Source organism: Rhipicephalus sanguineus, chromosome 5 (assembly GCF_013339695.2).
Source record: "Rhipicephalus sanguineus isolate Rsan-2018 chromosome 5, BIME_Rsan_1.4, whole genome shotgun sequence".
NCBI lineage: Eukaryota > Metazoa > Arthropoda > Arachnida > Ixodida > Ixodidae > Rhipicephalus > Rhipicephalus sanguineus.
The window spans coordinates 34,816,488-34,835,732 of record NC_051180.1 but is presented as its reverse complement, the minus strand read 5'-3'; the positions used below and the strand labels follow the sequence as shown (position 1 = coordinate 34,835,732).

Below are 19,245 nucleotides of genomic sequence, written 5' to 3'. Positions count from 1 at the left end.
CACAAGTTTGACAACATTCAGCGCAAGCACTACTTTCGTTACTTACTGGTCTATATTGCTACATAAATAATCTGAGCATATCTATCTTTAATTTATGCATGCTTGGCCACCATGTTAGCATGTTACCAGAACATGAAATTGGCTCTTTCAATGTAGCCTGTCTAACAAGTCTCCAGATGAAATGCCGCTATACTGAGCCAATGTGTGACTGCACAAAGAGCACACTTGTACTCGTTAAATACAGAAAACTAAGCTTTACAATTAATTCCTTAAAAAAAGCACTCGGTTCGAGTTAACAGTTACTGTCCTGAGTAACTGATGAATAACTTAAATATTGATTACTTCTATATACTTTCCTCAATTTTATTGCAGTTCCACAGAAACATTAAGCGAAGCTAGCTGGCATGGCCACTTCTGGCTTCCATAGCCAACTATGCAGTTTACTCGACAATTTTTTTTTCCCAAAATTTTGTCCTCTGTTTCCTAATGAACACATCAGCAGTGTGTGTCCAGGTGAGACCGGACACGAGGTCCCGGCCACCATTCCCGATTTTGATGAAATTTACTGTAGGCCTAGGCATTAGACCCAGAACAATGATTTTGAAGTTAGTTTTGCGGAAAAAAAAATTGTTCGCCTGAAAAAAAGATATTATAAACTATGACTGAAAAAAAAAACTTCTCCGCCAATATCTTGATTTCTGAATTTTGAGTGCACTTAGAGAAAAAACGGTGCATTTCTTTGTCATATTTATTCCCCTCAAAGGGCAAGTGAAATACAATCTTACGAGCCTATTATTTTGCTTGTTTGTCAAAGCAGTTCTGAAGAAAAAAATCACAAACATGGCAAATTGCACAAAATACCTGTATTTCGGGAACTTATTGCTGCAAACAAGTTAAAGTGAGGATAATAAAAATCGGTAGATATTAACTTCGATAATTGCACTCTCTTTTAAAGTAATTTCTATGGTTTTATCATGCTCTGTTTTACTCAGTAATTCAGCTGAAACGTAAGTGATTTAGTAAAAACGCCAAACTTTGAAAAATAGTTTTCTCATAAAGGACAGAAGGTGACTTTTTAAGGGCTTGTTTTTTGTTTGTTAGACACAATATTAATGAGAACTAACAGACAATAATGCCAAGGAAAGTATAGGGGGTGTTATTTGTAGTAAATAGAATATAAATGTGAGGAAAGTTAAGTGGACGAAAAGATAATTTGCTGCCGGTGGCAAGTTATCTGCCATGTTTGTGCTTTTTTAAATGCGAATGCATTTCTTAGTCGGGCTATGTAAGGCATCCGGCGTTGTCCGCGCGCCTCTCCGCTCTCACTCCCTCTTCCATAGCAACAGCTGCGGGCGCGCGCGCTTATCCTCGCCTCTAGCAACCGGAGCAGGTGGCGCGGGCGGAGTAGTGGAGAGGAGGAGCGCGCTCTGGCGTGTGTGGAGAGAGCGTAGGAGAGGGTACGTGCAGTGCTTCGCCGCTCCTTCTCTCGCTGTTCGCTCTCTCTCCTCCCTGCGCCACCGCCTCAATGCAGTGCGTTCGAAACGCGTTTATAGCGTTTGTGCTGCCTTGGCACAGCCTGAAAACAGCGCGTTCTAAACGCGTTTATGCTGCATTGAAGGCGGTGGCAACATGCCTGAGGTGATTACGAACGCACGTAGGAAGTGTTCGTTGAAAGAGGTGCCCAAAAGGGAGACACTTGAGCGCGTCGATGTGTCCAGCTTTACGCCATTAAAATTACTATGCCGTGTACTTTCGGCGCAAGAAATGCGTTCGCATTTCTTCATGATTCCCTACGGGGAGGTGGGGGCATTTTTTTTCTTCAAAAGTGCTTTGACAAGCCAGGAAAATAATAGACTCATAAGATTCTATTTCACTTGTTCTTTGAGGGGAACCAATATTGTGACCGAGAAGCGTACTGTTTTTTCCCTAGGTGCGCTCAAAATTCAGAAATCACGAAACTGTCGGAAAAGTGTTTTTTGCAGCCAAAATTTATATATATATTTTGTCAAGCAAACAAATTTTTTTTTTGGCTGGACTATCTTTGAAACCATTGTTCTGGGTCCAATGCCTAGGCCTACAGTAAATTTCATCAAAATCGGGAATGGTGACCGGGACCTCATGTTCGATCTTATCTGGACACACCCAGCAGCAAGCTTGTCCATGCACACAATGGAGAAAGTAGTAGAGCTGTGCGAATAGCAAAATTTTGGGTGCGAAGCGAATTCGAATAATAAAGATTGAGTGCGAATCGAATCGAATAATTTCGAATAATTTTCGAATATTTCTCAAACATTTTTCGAATAATTCGAAGTGAAATTACAGAAAAAGTTGCAGAGAATCCCTAAGTATGTTCTTGTGAGATCGCAACATGAAAGTGTTTCTTTTCGCTAGGTTGATGAAGCACTGGTGGGGTCATATTTCATAGTTGTCTTTCTTATCAAGAGTGAGGCAATGTAGAGGCCGAATTGTATTTATGTACATGATTTGGTGCAACCAAAGTGTTGTCGACAACACTTTACACGTGATAGGCAGAGATGCCATTTCCTCAGCCTCTCCTCCTCTTTCAACTGCTGTGGAAGGCGAACTGATGTGGCGGACATGGGTGTGCTCCCTTCAAGTCCGGAGTTCCAAATCTGCCTCGTAGACATCGATATATAAGAACATCTGAAATGTTGGATGCTAAAAAGCTTCGGCTTCCGATTTTTCGAACTTCCTGCCCAAATTTCAGGTCCAAAACAGCATTAATTGAGCCCCCAACTCTGCCACATCTTTCATCTCCATGTTGGAACCAGCGTTTTCTTGAGTTTACACATTCGCGAACGTAGCGGAGCTTGAAAGGCAGCTTTGCCGCAATACGGGGGTGTGATGAGGTGAAGCATATTGAAACTCTAGGGACCACTTCCAAACGGACGTTGACCGTTTCTTGGCTAAGTTCGACCGTAACGGAGCTTGAAAGGCAGCTTTGCCGCAATACGGGGGTGTGATGAGGTGAAGCATATTGAAAATCTAGGGACCATTTCCAATCAGACTTTGTCTTTTGGCTAAGTTCGACCGTAACGGAGCTTGAAAGGCAGCTTTGCCGCAATACGAGAGTGTAATGAGGTGAAGCATATTGAAAATCTGAAGGGGTCACTTTCAACCGGACGTTGACTGCATTTGTCTTTGGGAAGTTCGAATAGTTCGAATAGTAAAATTTCAGTGCGAATCGAATCGAATAGCAAACACTATTCGAAAAATATTCGAAATTTCGAATATTCGCACACCCCTAGAAAGTAGTGTTTCAACCTAAGAGCTCCTTTTGCACAGGACTGCCACTATACTGGTCCACAATGCTTTACTCAAAGTCTTCGATGAATCGTAGTACTTCACAGTTACAGTGGGGCTCAAAGAAGCCGCACTTACAGTTCCAATAAAAGCTGAGCAAAGTCATTGCCATCAAGCCATTGTAGCACCAGTTCAATTACTCAGTCAATATCTGGTGAAGCCTTCAATGATGCGAGGAGAAAGTGTCCGGGTCTGTCTGTCCATACATGCACAACTGCCGAGGCTGCTTTGTTGCATTCCCTGGGCATCCTACTATAGTTGCCAAATTTCCCCACTCAAACTTGCATTGCGCGTTTCTGCCAACAAAGTAACCAATTACATGTAAGCGATTACAAGAACGCGAGTGCAATAGCACACACTGGGGCAAGGTCGGAGTGAGCAAGATTACACGTTCTTGACGACTTGCTCCTTGTTTAAGTGTGCGCTATTCGACTTGAGTTATGTACCAACACCTGAAGCTGCTCTTCTTGATTACTAGAGAGTAATGTACTTTTATTACAGTGTGCATTACCAAGTAAAAAAATGAATTACAGACTGAAAAAAAAAAAGTGACAGGAAGCTACTAGTCAGATTTTCGTTCCAACGATGCTCAAGTTAAAGTAGATTCATACCAATGTGCAGTCAGGAATCATGAACAAGTGACATGATGGCACTCTGCACACGAAGTTTGAAAAACTCCATGGTCATTTGTGTTATCGAGCTAATGTATATGCCTAATCCGGTGAAGCAACTGCACGAAATTAACAGAATGGCACTGTGCCCTAATTTTTATGTACAGCTACTATACAACAGTCTAAGATATTTTAAGGCATCCCACACTGACATGCAAGTACGTACTTGGTGAAAATCTGTTTCTCATTTACAACTATAAAGCTCCTTACTTGTACAGCTACAACTTACTGTAAGGATGATAACTGTCGGCAATAAACTTCTCTCACTACAATACAAGATCACCCACATGGCGTTGCAAGTAAATGCATTGCAGAGTGCTAGTGGTAAAATCATAAAAAGGCACTTTTATTGTTTACAGCATGCCGAACTTCTAGTGATTAGGTCAAAGCCATTCACTAAAATACGAGACTCATTAGCGTAGCACTATTTACACTACAATGTACACACGATCAGGTAAGAATGTAGGAATTGCTAGGCAGGCACTATTGGCACTTGAGATTCTGCCAGTCAGTATCATGAAGGCAGCACTAGACTACTACGACGTGGGTCAGGGAATGCTGTTAGTAGCCACAGCTATGGGCCAGCTGACGGGCCCTTTGGCAATGTGTTCAGACAGGTGGCTCCTGATGATCACGAAGTGCTTCTTGAACTCCAAGCCGTCACCCTGAAAGACAAGCTTTTGTTAATACGGTGCACTAGATGTGGTGCTACATGCATCGAGTGGGCTGGAAACTTAGGCTTAATATCATTTGCAAGGGAAAGATCACCGCTGCTTAATGCAGGTACCCATCGAATTCAAGGTACTGTAGTGAAATGTAAAAAGAAAGTTTAAGGGAAAGAACAGAATACATTCAAACCTTATTATATTGAAGTTACATCTTGCACGAAAATAACTTCGTTATATCCGAAAATTCGTTATAAACGTATATTCCTAACACTGCATCTGCTGCAAGACTATTCTTCATTTACTTCGTTATAGCCAATATTTCCTTATATCCGTGTTCATTATATCGAGATATGAGTGTACTGAGCGCCTTTCTAAGACTTTCACCTCCTCGTTCTTCCTTAAAGGGCCAGTAAACAACCCCGATGTCCAAAAATTGTAATGAAAAGAAATATGCGCACTTTTGCTATGTGAACATGCTGCCGCAAGAATTTTGCGAGTACGTGCTATTATAAGGAAGTTACAGGGGTTAGAACATCCGTTTCAGCTGGTTTCAAATTTTCGCGCGGCCTCACCACCCTTCTCCGCCACATGGAGGGAAAGGCGTAGCCCGTCGTCGTGACTCCGCCCACTTCGGCAACGTGACACGACGTCAACAATTGACGTCGTGGGCGAGCTCGATCAGTCGCAATGCACTTCCGCTTGCTGCGGCTCCTGGTTGTTTATTGTTTATATTGTCGCACGTGCTCCGTAACTTGACGGGCAGTTTTCGGCTCTTCACTGTTTTTAAACCTTTGTGACAGTTCACAATGCAGCAGGAATGCGTGCTTGCTTTCCGAGACGTCGAAGGGGCGCGAGAGAAAAGCCTGGAGAACCCCGCTTGCCGCGCGAGCAAGCGCGACCCGTCCGAGCTCCCCTCTCCCCGCTCGATTTGCAGCCGGCAACTGAACAACATGTCGAAGGCGAAGTGCGTGCAGGTGCTATGCAGTGCGAGGAATATACGCGCGACAACTGCGTGGCCGAAACCGCATCACCGCAGGGCCAAAAAACAAGGCGCAGTTTCGTAGCGGTGGGTGGGAACAGGAACTGACGTTAACTTGAGAACTGTTTGTTGAGACCTGGTTTAGACCAATCGACGAGCTCAGTGCTACGTCAACTCGGCGATCGCCGAGTTGACGTCACTGCGCGTACGAGGAGGATTGGTCAGGCGTAGGAAAGAAGCGCGGAAATTGTTTTTCGAAATGAAGGCAATGAAGGGTCTGCGCGGCGCGCAGCGCTGTAATATTCGGAAAACGTGATCGCCGCGGTCTACTGTACGGATTAGCGAGCTTGTTTGGCGGGTGTAAAAAAAAAGTCTGAGCCTGTTTACGGGCCCTTTAAAGGGGTACTGACACCATTTCTGAAGGCGAGTTTACTCTGTCACACCAACCTCCTGCATGCAGAGACGGCTCTGAGCAAGTGTGAAGTTCAGCAAATGCTGATAAGATATTTTAATTTGATATTAAAGTCAATTTTTCCATGGCGCACCTACTGACATCGACACTAGCTTGACGTCAGGCTACAGTACTAATTCCAGTGACTTCATGCAGCAGTCTGGCTAGTTGTGGTGACGTCAGGTACCAAAACTTCCAAGATGGCCGCTTATGCGTCATCAAAACTTCCAAAATGGCCGCTTGTACGTCACCAACGGAGCAACGGCGCGGAGCGGCCGTGGAAACGTCACTATATATTGTGCGAGCACGTGACGAGAAGTTCATATCGTGTTATGACGTCAGGGTACAGTAAGAACCGAAACTAGCTTTTAAAAACATACTGTAATTACTTTTCCAGGGCGCAGTTGCGCTTAGCACTACCTTTTCTAGGCTCTTGGGGGCTTGACCTTTCATTTGACGCAAAAAAATGACAACTGAAAATATTCGTGTCAGTACCCCTTTAAGTTTCTTTGCATTGCAGCAGAGCTACTCTTATAGCTACGCACCACTCACCCAACACAGTACCATGCATACATAACTATACAAAATAACCACATTCACTACTTCATACATTGTAAACGCAAAAGGAAAAGCTGTCAGCCACCCAATTCACACTATCCTGGTGAAAAGCTACAAAGAAAACCCATATGGGTACCAAAAAATTATCGAACCCTTAAATTCAGTCATAAAAATTTGAATTTTCTTCCCTGCGTAACGATCACATTCCAAACCTGCCACTGCAATGAGGGACAACAGCAGTTTCAAGGCCACATGTCTGCATTTAGCAATGCAGCCATCACACCACAAGCTTTGACTCTGCGCAAGCTTTGCTCTGCGCAAATTGCCATGGAGTGATGTGCTAGTCACACATCTGCTGTTAAAGGCTACTGAGTTCGCACTCATGCCTGCATGAACTGAACACTACCATCCCACATCATTTGGTCGACATGCAACGCAGCATACCTCGAAACAGGGCAAAAGACGGCATGAACACACGACTGTGGGTAGGCGTGAGAACAAGCAAAGGCTCATAGTTTATGGTTTCCAAACTAAAATAGCAACATCTACCAAAATAGAAGACAGGCCAGTTGGCAATAGCATATTTGAGGTTGATGAAACGGGCCTTTGCTTGGCTGTTGCTGAATTGCCAACGTGGTACAGGATGATGTGGACTAGCATGATGTGCACAACTTTCTTAGTAAAACACAACTTCAACAGCTTGTCTGATCGTTACGATAAGAGTCTCCACTTTAATATAGCGTGATGACATAAGGGCAGCACCTTGCTTTCTGTACACAATTCTGGTTCGAACTTTTTTAAATCAAGGGTCGATTCACCACTGTTAACACCTGTAAATGTGTTACGGATTTAAACACGACATCAAAACGTTTTGTATAACGACTAGCACGCACAATTGCCAGAGATAACTACATCATGTCGCTACAAACCTGCCTGCTAAATGTAATGTTTGCTCCGATGTACGTATGTAAGTAAAAATTACTGCCATATGACACAAACTGAGGAACGTGTAACCAACAGTATGTGCATTACTTATCCCCAAATTGTCACGTTTCAATCCGTGTACATCAAAGGACGTCAGGTGGTCTGAATTAATCCAGAGTCCCCCAATTATGGCATGCAGGCACTTAAAACAACATGATTTAATTTAAATACAGCTTGGAAAAAGAATGATAAAAACACCACAGTTATCAGTCCTAACTATAGCACCCTGAAGACACAAGAATAGCAACACGAGTCATACACACAAGTGCAATACTAACAGATTATTAAACAGCTTATCGACCACTATACAGCCTACAGTAAGAATCCACACATATTTACAACATTGTAATGATATTGCAATTTCCCTTTCTGAATACACCCATTTAGAAGCTTAAAAGCTGTAAACAGAGTAAGGTTTCTGCAGTCTAACAGTTCGTATGAACACCGCAAACACAAGGATGCAAAACCAGTGAAAAAGAAAGGGAAGTGCCAGAAAATAACAAACCAGCTTCCTCAAACAGCACATGCTGCTTACTTACACGAGACAGCCTGAAGTCCACAAGGATCTTTGCACTCATCTCAATCAAGCTTGCTTTAAACACCAGCTGCGCTTTGCGTTTGTCTTGCGTGGTTACAGTGATCTGAAAAAAGGAGGCATAGAATGTTTTAAAAGGCAATGTCATAACTAGCTAGCCGTAACAGTTCCAGCAGACCTCGTAAAACACAGCGTGAAACACGCCATAGTAGCACACAATACTTTCGCAGTCCGGAACGATATCAGTACAACTACGGACCAACCCAACAGTTATCTATTCACTGTAAAAGAACGCTTTGTGCTTACCTGTCCTGGGGAGTTAGTCTTCCAAGAATAACCCAGCCGCTCAAAGAGTGACTTGAGCTCCTCAACAGTCTGTTGGGCGTCAGTGGTAACAAAGAACCTTGTCATACGCTTCACCAACCTCTGAAGAGGTGTCTGAAATAAAGAAGAATTTGTTAGCTTTTTCAACAACTACCATTAGAAACAGCTTTGCAAGGACTGTCCCACTGGCATATGCTGCTCATCTACAGCCAAGTGAAATCTTGCAGCTGGCCAGAACTTCTTGTTGAAAAGACTAAAATTATATTTAAATTAAGTTAACTGATGATCATCCTTGGCATATGCTTTCTTGGGACAGGAAAGAGAAAGGCAATCTGTGCTGTTTTAGTAAACTCAACATTTTACAATGCCAAAAATTCCACTCTTACTTCGAAAGCAAGCCAAATAAGGAGAAAAAAATAAGACCTGTGATAATGCCACATTGAATTACTACCTGCCACGAGTATTGATGTGGTCTGCGAGAGTCAATTTTTTGAAGCAATGATAGACTGCGCTGTATTTGAAAGAACTCAGAGTGACTTCGGCAGATTTTAGGAACTCTTAACGAGCGACAACAGTCCAGATAGAAAAAAGATACCTAGAAATCTGCTATTTTACACAGAGGTGCACGACACAAGGTTTCAACATAAAACCTCAACATCCAGAATGGTATTCTCACAATGCAGGTCAATTTAATATTTCCCTCTAGCATCTCTTTAGGCTATGCCACTATGTATTGTGAAGGGCATGTTTAACATTCAGCTCACCTGTGAAGAACTCTGTGTACCCTGAGTCTGTGTGCTCAGTAGCATGTCATCGAGGTGCGCTGGCTGAGAAAAGCTAACACGTTGTGCAAGCACATCTGCATCGGAGGCCAGTTCAAGACTTGGCTCAACACCCCTGCGCAACGGATCTGGCTGTGAACTTGAGAGCCTGGTGATGGTGTCATCCCTGGCAAGAACGACAAAAATGGCATAAGTGAGCGAGACATCGTTAGCAGGGAAGAAGGGGTGAGGTGAGAAAATTCTTGCAAATGCTGTCGGTGGCAAATATTTACAAGGAATTTCTTCAGTGTACTAGTAGTATCTACTGCCCAGAGAGAGAGAGAGTGGGAGCTCCAGATAAAGAGCAAAGTCACATGAAGAGGTTATCACTTCAACGAAGACACCAGTTACCACATTTCAATGCAAGAGACTAGGACCCAATAGTTCATCCACTTCATCACTCGATTCAGCTTATGCTTAGCATGCACTCTGGCAGAATCATTTCTCGTAACAGTTACCTGCATTAGGCGATATCTACGATTATCTCTCACAACAGACATCTGTGCAAGGCACATTTGCCAGTTCATGAAATGTGAGACAATGTTTAATAGTGCTCAGCATTTCTTTGCAATAAGGAGTCACTTGAGAGGCACTCCAGTATTCCAAAGCCTTGGAATAAATGCTGGAAGTCTCTGGTAGTTGACAATGGCCAAACGTGGGATGTCACTAAAATTAATGTTTTAGAAAGTGGATTTGTATCTGTCCAGTTGAACCACGGATTATAACAAGTCCACTTATCGCAGAATTGCCTCAAGAAACATCCCTTGTTTTCATCTTCTTATGATCATCAAAATTTTACGAGTTCATTTGCATAAAGGAGCGCTCATTTGCACAGAGGTGTTACATACATGCTGGCAAGAGGGGTAGTACACAGTAAATAAAGCCTGCCTTTTTTTAATCGGAATTTGGAATTAAAGTGCGACGTGGAAAGGATATAGTTTGAAGCTGCAAGCAGTGCTATTGCAACTATAGTTGAAAAGCCACACTTCTCAAAGAGAAATAATGTTGCATTATACAGTGCAAAACCCACCGTACAAAAGTTATAGATCTGGCAATGTCTCAGAGATTGAACAAACAATACGAAAAGAGATATAAAACGGCATTCACCTGCTTGCATCAGCTGCCTGGCCAATGTCGAAGCAGCTAACTTTGCGTGTGTGCGAGTCCGCACTGCTACCCAGCCACTTGGTATTGGCATCTGAAAGCAAAACAAATTACGGTGTAGATAAACACGTTGGATACGACACAGAGAGCTGCTTACAAAAACACTCACTCTTTGACTTGAGAACTTTCTTCATCCATTGGTGGTTTTTGATTTGCTCTATTGTGTACCTCTTGGCAGGGTTTGGCATGAGTATCTTTCGAAGCAGTGCTGTTGCAACCAAGTGAAACCACATTAATGAGATGTAGTCACAGGAATGTGCAAAGTTTCAGCAATAATCTGAAACAGTTTGTGCACACTAAACAACATCAGAGTGGGACATGCTGCAACAAACAAAAGGTTGTGTGCTCTGACACAGCGAGTACAAGAAACTGACAACTGTATGTTTCGAAATTATTGCAGCTTCTGTTACTTATTTAGAATCGTAACAATGCTCCAGAAAATTAGTACTAGCTCAACTCCATCGACTTGCTATTTACACATGAACTGCAACTGTTGAAGCTAGATCAATTTATAATGTGCACTTGCACATCTGAAGTTGTTTAACTTTGTTAAACCATTTAAATAGTGCCCTGTGCCGAACACGCAGAAATCTTACAAAAGCAAAGATGCCTACAAAAGGCACTGCTGCAAATGGAAACCACCATTGACAACATTATGACCCCCCCCCCCCTTATTTATTGCAGGCACCAAATTGACATCTATTATATTCAGGTCTGTTTCGTACTCGGGTATCATACTCAACACAAATCGTGCACATTGGTCTGTTTACTTTGCAAGTGAAACAGAGGTTTCACTTTCAAAATGCATAGACCAAATAATAAAGTCGCGATTATCTGAGTAAGGGTGTAGCGATTTCTGGATGCTACGTTCTATTACGCCAGCTCCCATACAGAAATAAGTTCCTGCCATCTAGGGTACATATGTTAGTGTCTAAGCAGCACTTCAACAGCCAATCTGCATTTACCAAGAAATATGTGAACATCGCATCTGTGGGAACCAGCAATTAACTATGCAAATTTAACTCCTATGGCAATTAGTGCAACAGCTACTTTCTTTGTAGGGTGCAGCACATAACATCCCACATAATGTTCCAAGCACACACTAAACATAATTTTCTAAACCAGTACACTCACTATCACTGTATATAAAAGTTGTACCTCCTAAGCGCTTTATCCTCTTTGTAATAATAATAATAATATCTGGCGTTTAACGTCCCAAGACCATGATATGGTTATGAGAGACGCCGCAGTGGAGGGCTCCGGAAATTTCGACCAGCTGGGTTTTTTTAACGTGCACCTAAATCTAAGTACACAGGCCTCAAACATTTTCGCCTCCATCGAAAATGCAGCCGCCGTGGCTATGCTCTTCATAAAGCATGTTACCTTCAACAGTTTTCAAAATTAAATCAGAAGAGATTACGTAACGCATTCATCAAATATATAGGTTAAATGAATGTGCAGTTGTACACTAGTGCTTTACGCATGTTCTGGTTGTTAGCCTCTCTGAAAAATTGACACTAACTTGATTTAGACCTCTGTGCCATTACAGAACAAAAAGTGCCTGTGACGAGCATTTTAATTACTGAGAGCTGATATGAGCATTCAAGATGAAACATGAAAGTGCCAACCTAAAAGGTAATGTTACATATTCATACCTGTGTTTTAGCAACAAAACACTGTTTTTATGACAAGAAATTGAGGAAACGGCTACCTTCTCCAGGTAAACTAAGAGATCCTTTGGATGCGACAACGGTATTTAATGGGCTTATGACATTTATAGCTTACTAGTCAACATTAATCGAACAGTAAAATGCAACAAGACCTGAACACTGTCGAATTTTTACAAATCACTCACAAAGGACTGCATTGTCCAGCTTTGACCACGGTGGCACAGTAATCTTGCAGTCCTTCCAGTCTTTGTACTCTTGGCAACATGCGGAAGGCTTATCCCAAGGCAGTTCTATAATGAGAACATGAACAAGCGCAAGTGAGCAAAGAAGAATAATCCAAAGTGAAGCTATGCCACTGAATCTATGAAACGCTTAAGCACAGCCCACGCCACCGCCGTGCCAGACATGCATGCTGTAACGGCTCAGTCACAAGCAAAAAAAAAAAAAAGCAACGAACTTATGAGACTTTCTCACTCGTAATAGCTTCGTAGAAAAAAGGTATTGCTAATAGAAAAAGTACAACCACTCAAGTAGAAATATAATGCCATTATTTTTTTTTTGAGTCAGAATACCAGTCCATATGCCATAAAATGTGAAAATAAAACAAAAATGCTAAGAAACTACACTTCAGCTGGCACTGCTCTTTGAAAGTGCATTGCCAGCTCCAATGAACAACATGCACAGTTTATAATGCTACAAGCCATTGACAATGAGCTAGTTAAATTCATGTTATTTTTGTGCGACGGAAAATGACACGCGACGCCAATTTTTAACCCCTTGAGGGTTTTCGCCGTACATGTACGGCAGAAGCTTCCTGGTACCAAAGGGTTTTCATCGTACATGTACGGCATAGCGTTTATTTTTAAAACGCGCGCCTTTTTCGATCATTTCTCTCGCTTGGCCTGTGCTTCCACACTTCGGAAATACGTGGAATTTTTTTCATGCGCCAATGTCTCTGCGTTGTATTTTTATTTTGCTTCCCAAAACGGCGCGCCGGCTATCGCTTGCCCATCCGAGCGCGTTCGCGGTGCAGCTGGTTCAAAGTGCGCGCCTTTTTCGATCATTTCTGTTGCTTTGCATGTGCTGCCACGCTTCGGGAATACGTGGAATTTTTTTCATGCGCCGATGTCTCTCCGTTGTTGCTTTTTTTATGCTTCGCAAAACGGCGCGCCGGCTATCGCTTGCGCAACCGAGCGCGCCCGCGGAGTGGTTGGTTTCAAATGCGCGCCTTCTTCAACCATTTCTTTTGCTTGGAATGTGCTGCCACGTTTCGAGAATACGTGGAACTTTTTTTAATGCGCCGATGTCTCTCCGTCTTTTTTTTTTTTCGCTTTCCAAAGCGGCGCGGCGGCGTTCAGATGCGCATCGGAACGCGCGCACGCGGTGCGGCTGGTTCCGATTTCGTCCTTCGGGTGGTTTTCGCTTCTTGCGCCCGCAAAGCTGATGGCTGTTTGGTTTCTAATCTCTCAAAGGGTGACCACTTGTTACTCTCTCGTTTATTGCACCCCGGGGCGCGATTACATCTGTTTCCATGCGGCGCTAAATTACACAAACGACACCGCCGTGATTGCGTTTCCTGTTTTGGGGTCTCGGAAAAACTAACTACGTCTTGTTGGCGATAAGGCGAAGGATTACTGTAGATTTTTCACTCGTTTTACTTTCCGCACGGCCGCACAACTATAGAGCTTTCTTCCGTGCGCTCACTGATGCAGTTCGCTTACGCTATGGAAGCGCGCGCCGGCTGCTCTGCTGCCGGTGAGTTGAGCAGCGATTCTTCCGATGCGGACTATTCCCCAAGTGCCGAATCAGAATCTGATTAATTGGATTTCAGTTTGTCAGACGAGGATTTTTTTACTAGTTTAGACGCCGATGACGATCACAGAGCGACATCTGAAAAGCGTGCGCGGCGAGCCATGCTTCAATGACTATCACACGCTGAAAAGTTTTTAGTGTTAGAGCACGAACATTTTTAACCGGAAAAGTACTCTGGTGCGCTTATTTTTGTATGTCTGTGAGCTATGTTTAATACAATGCATAATTTTTTTAAATAAAAAACTGTTAAGCTTTCTTTTTCAGGATTTTGCTTGATTTTACTGCGAATAAACCATATGCATGTAACAACAAAAATGATTTTTTTGTCACTTTACGGTCACGAAAAAAAATTTTAGACAATTTTTTTCTTAAATAGAATCGTCTGAAGAATTTATTTCAGCAATAAAAAAATTACACATTTTTGGACTGGATTTCGCGAAAAAATTCGACCCTCAAAGGGTTAAACGCTGTGCAAGCAAGGGCCTCCAACTCTAAGTAGAGCATGGATTTTGAGATTGCTAGTTTGTTGCAGGAAACTAATGTAGAATAAAAACAGCCCGTTCAGTCGCAATTTCCTCTGCAACTAAGTTCTCTCTAGGCATATGAGTAGTCAGACAAATAATTTGCATTTTCCACGAGGATAATCCAATCATCTAAACTGATACAATGCTTTCCTTGAAGTCCCTTTACATTTATCAGCACTCTGCCATATGACTGACCGGCATGAAGTAGGTCAAGGCACTCACCACCACCTAGCAGTGCGACCAGTATGACCCCGCAACTCCAGATATCAGCAGGCTCTGCTCGATACTGCTTGACAAGTACTTCAGGGGCAATGTATGGCAAAGTACCACACCTCTTCACAAGTAGCCGTTCTTCTCCCCGAAATCTGAACACCGTGGCCATACCAAAGTCCGAGATCTTGATGGTGTCTGTGCAGCAGTGGTGTAATGTTCCAGATCAGTGGCGGTGTACTCAGTTTACTGTGCGACTTGCAACACCACAGTTTTCAGTACAAGAGTGATGATGTAATAATCACGACAACTTTTTATTTCTGTTTGTTTATGCTGGACCGGTGTTGTTGCAATGGCAGTCATGGGTATTGGGGCTAGACGGCACTGATGACAGTAAATGCAAAGTCACATTCACGTTTACCTTTAAAAAACAATAATGATCAGCGCCAAAGAAACATGCAGTGAAACGTCTATATACTTCCTTTCTTCGTAGATAAGCAACATTTTGAAATATTTATCCAACCAAGTGGCCACTGCAGTACCTACCCTCTGTTATTCTCACGGAGTTTGCTGAAAGTGTATGACTAAGGCTTCAGAACTATCCTACAGTCTCTGTCCTATAACCAATGCACAGAGATTTAATACTTCAGCACAATGAAAAAAGAACTATACTAACACTATAACTGCATCAGAGAATTTCTCGTTCAAGTTGGATTTTATATGAAGCACCAGTTGGCTTTCTGTCACACGGCTTAAATCTAGACGCATCTTCACCAAGTCGTCATCATGACTTTTGGATCAAGTCATTGCATATTTCCCATTGTTTACCTTTGTATTAGCTATCGCTCGACACACCATAACAATGTTAAAACTGTGATAAAATCTTCCACAAAAGAAGGCCAAACAATGAGAACATTCACCATTGGCATCTAATAGGATGTTCTCAGGCTTCAGGTCCCGATGTGCCACCCCTTTTGCATGCAGGTACTCCTGAAAAAAGGTAAAGTAGTTATTGAATATCTAGACACAAGATAAAAGCTTTTTGATGAAGTTGCACCTATTGTTTTGTGCCAGGAGCAGGGCCAGAAGGTTTCACAAATGACATGTGCAAGTACAGGACTTCTGAATTTTATATAGCATGCCAGCCACTAGTATTTTCTTTTTCTTATGGTGCTGAATTTCATAACTATACGTGAGGATAGCAAGGGCATGCCCTCAGTCTACTCAGCTGATGTAGGAGCAGCATTTACAAGACACACTCTGTCCATTATGATCTAACAAAGAGGTGACGAAAAATCAAATTCCATCACAATAACTCTGACTGAACAAAAGAAGGGGAATTTGAAGGGTTCATTTGTCTTTGCTAGACACAACATTAATTAGAACTAACAGACAAGAAGGCCTAGGGTTTTTTGTCTGTTAGTTCTAATTAATGTTTTGTCTCACAATAACTCTGTGTCACTGGTGCACCCTTACAAAGAATTCTCACAGTTAAGTTCACGGCTGCTTAAAATAAAAGATCTTTCATTTTGCTTTTCTCAGATCATGTATACTATATGCACTTAACCAATCAACATGCGTCAGAAACCAGTAAACGAAGCCATGAAGGCACAATTTGATAGCCATAAACAGCTTCCAAGTAGCAAAACTGAACTTCAGAATTGGCACAACACACGTCTTCATGATAAAACATCCCACAAAAAATAGTAAATTCAAGTTAAAAGTTAAGGGCATTACACAGTTGCCGTAGTGAAGGACTCTAGATTGTTTTGGCTGCCCAAAGCTTTCTAGAGTGTACCTATATCTAAGTAGACAAATATCTTTGGTTTGACTCACACATGTTGCTATCAAGACTTTAACCCAACACCTCTTGCGCAGCAACAGAATTTCGTGGAACAAAGTGTACAGTGCAAGAAGAAGAAACAAACACACGTAAACGCTTCAATGTGTGCTTGTTTTTTCTTGTGTTCTTTCTCTTACTGTACCACACCTCACGTCATTCAAACAAATAGATTGTCAACCAGCTAAACCACACTGACACCAAATTGCCATTCAGCATGGGGACTATCGGGTTACATTTCAGAAACTCAGCTTCCTTAAACACAAGATGATAAATACGACAAATACATCTCACCACTCCAGCCATTATCTGCTTGAAATACTTCTGGGCAACTGCTTGGTCCACACCACAATCAGGCTCTGTGTGTAACAACAAAACTGTCAGCCGAGGCCACAGAAAAGAGAGCAACAACAGACTAAGAAGTATTTTGCAATTAATCTTAGACCATACACACACAGCAGATCCACGAGAACCCTTATCTAAGAAAATATCACCTGCAATTATGATGCACTCACCTATCCTGTCAAACAGCTCACCACCAGAAGCATACTCTAGAAAAATATATTGATGATTCCCATCCTTCCTATGGCCATAATACTTAATAATGTTTTCATGGTTAAGCATTCGATGAACACATATCTGAAAACAACAAACAAGTTTAGGGAAGATTAACTGTGACAGTCCTTTTTTTTTTTTTTTTGGCTGGTAAACATTACTGAAAAGTGGCCACCTGACCTCCTTCCTAAAGCTCTCGGCTGCCTCAGCGTGGTCACTATTGTACAACACCTTGACTGCGACTGCCTCTTGGGTTGCCCTGTTCACTAGAAGTTTAACTCTGAAACCAGGAGCAAACAGGTGTTAGTACTCGCAAAACGTACTCGCTAGCGCTGGTACTGCACACTTACTCCCCATACGCTCCTTCACCCAGCACTTGCGTTAAATCCCAGCCTTCCACAAACTCGTGCTTCATGGTGCTGAAATAAAGCGCCACAATGTCGTCAATGCCGGCCAGCGGCCAGTGTAAAACGAAAACAATACGCTGCCGCACGCGCTGACGCGTTGGCCCGGCCTATTCGGGCCATGGGTCGTGCACGAAACTACCGTTCGGGAGCTCGCAAGGACTGCATAGTGACAGTACTTCAGCACAGAGATCGTTGTTCCTCGCAAAACTCGCAGAATACGTGCCACAAAACTTAAACGTCAGAACCGGTGACACAAGAATAGACAACAAGAGCGGCGAAAAGTACAAAAATACGAGATAAAGAAAAAGTTTAATGGAGGGTAAGTCTAAAGCAATGAAATCAAAACTGTAAAGCCCACCTTGAAGCAGTGGACGAAGGGCATGCTGCCATGGACTGCGTACCGGGAGTAAGGCCCCTGTCAAGACGTGTGCAAGGCTATGTTTGCTCAGAAACAGGCCTTAAAACCTGTCTGGACATGTGTTGCTGTTTTATGACAGCGCGCCAAAATTAGTCTCTGTTCACTGTTAAACATAGAACTGACAATAATCAACTTATTCCACAACCTGCAATGCTCCCTGCTCAAGCCAATGAACGTGGAACAGGCAATAAATTGACCGATAAACCAAACAACTCCGCCGGCCAGCAAGCACTGGCCATCGAGACAACGGAAGCAAGCGTACCTCGATATCAGCGCGCGGTCACAGCTAAGTACATGCCAGATAAATTTAATCCATCAAGCTGCAAAGACAAAAAGAGCAACTTACATGGCACTTTATGTCAAGTCATGTAATCTCTCGCACGAACCCAATTCAAAGTTTTCGTTTCATTAGAAAATCGCTATGTTACGGCACATGATGCATGCACATGCACAGAGAAAGCGCGCGAAAAGTGTCGATGCGAATGCGACTTCTCGTTAAAATTGAATGTCAGTTGTGCTTTCAAAAATAAAACTTTAAGAGAATTACATATGTATTGTTTTTATTAACTGACGTAGCTTCACATACATTTAATGAAAATTTTTGGCTAACACAATATATTGACTTTGGTCTTATTTTCAAGCAGCACCTGATGGGTTTCGTGCGCTTCAGCGCGTGAACATGCACGAGCGTTTCTTTTCTCACAGACTCCATCCGGGTAACTTGAGATCTGGAGACTTTTCGTCCGCTTGCTCCTTGAAAATCCCTCTACGTCTGGGTACTACCTAGGCAACTGTTTATCCCTAAGAGACCCAGCCACTCGGCTACTTGTTGATGGCGCGACGCGCGTGTTAAACTTGTCTACGAATGCGAAGTGTGTGCGCGCGGATGGTGATCTGCGGCTCGTTGTGTTTCCGTCCGTTCCAGTTTTTACACCCATCGAACGCTTCGAGATTGCCCCCTGCTTTAGTTAAAGGGCCTCGCAATTTCTGAAGGTGTCGATCTTGTAGACGACGAACTTTTTGCATGTGGGTACGCATTTGTACTTATAGTAGCGTAGCTGAAAGAGGCGGAGCGCACGTGTTGCGTCCGGGACGCGTGTTCACAGTGAATGCGCTGCGGGCTCAGCGATACTGTCTCCCCGAGTGACAATCCACGTATGCTGGCGAAGTGAGAGTCAAGTGCGCTCCGTGAGCGACACCCTGGACGGTACTTTAGCAACTGTTAATCGTTACGTCTGGGCGTAACGCTAGACACCGCCTTTACATCGCGTTTGAGCCCTATGGGTATTAAATTTATGAACAGCGATGGCCGCCTTCTTCAGCTTGAGTA

At 42.9% G+C, this 19,245-nt stretch overlaps 1 protein-coding gene across 2 annotated transcripts; it reads right to left on the bottom strand.

Moving 5' to 3' along the window:
* Positions 1-4,320: 4,320 nt before the first annotated feature.
* LOC119393472 (serine/threonine-protein kinase Chk1) lies at positions 4,321-18,353 on the bottom strand. Of its 2 annotated transcripts, XM_037660508.2 has the most exons (15): positions 18,262-18,337; positions 17,856-17,912; positions 17,441-17,509; positions 17,271-17,370; positions 17,051-17,174; positions 16,830-16,894; positions 15,616-15,685; positions 14,708-14,893; positions 12,335-12,439; positions 10,589-10,687; positions 10,423-10,513; positions 9,259-9,442; positions 8,477-8,608; positions 8,175-8,276; positions 4,321-4,660 (listed from the first exon to the last, which is right to left on the bottom strand). In XM_037660508.2, coding segments are annotated over exons 1-15 (1,503 nt in total). In that variant the 5' UTR covers positions 18,264-18,337; the 3' UTR covers positions 4,321-4,543. The 2 variants fall into 2 exon arrangements, with proteins under 2 accessions (XP_037516436.1, XP_037516438.1); XM_037660510.2 differs by lacking the exon at positions 17,856-17,912 and having other exon boundaries at positions 18,262-18,353.
* Positions 18,354-19,245: the final 892 nt, after the last annotated feature.

Bases quoted from the DNA above. Each gene is read 5' to 3' on its own strand.
- LOC119393472 (XM_037660508.2), bottom strand. The intron at 17,510-17,855 runs GTGGGCTTTACA...GCTTTATTTCAG, and splicing joins CCTTCGTCCACTGCTTCAAG to CACCATGAAGCACGAGTTTG. The intron at 8,609-9,258 runs GTGAGCTGAATG...TCTTTATTTCAG, and splicing joins GTACACAGAGTTCTTCACAG to ACACCTCTTCAGAGGTTGGT.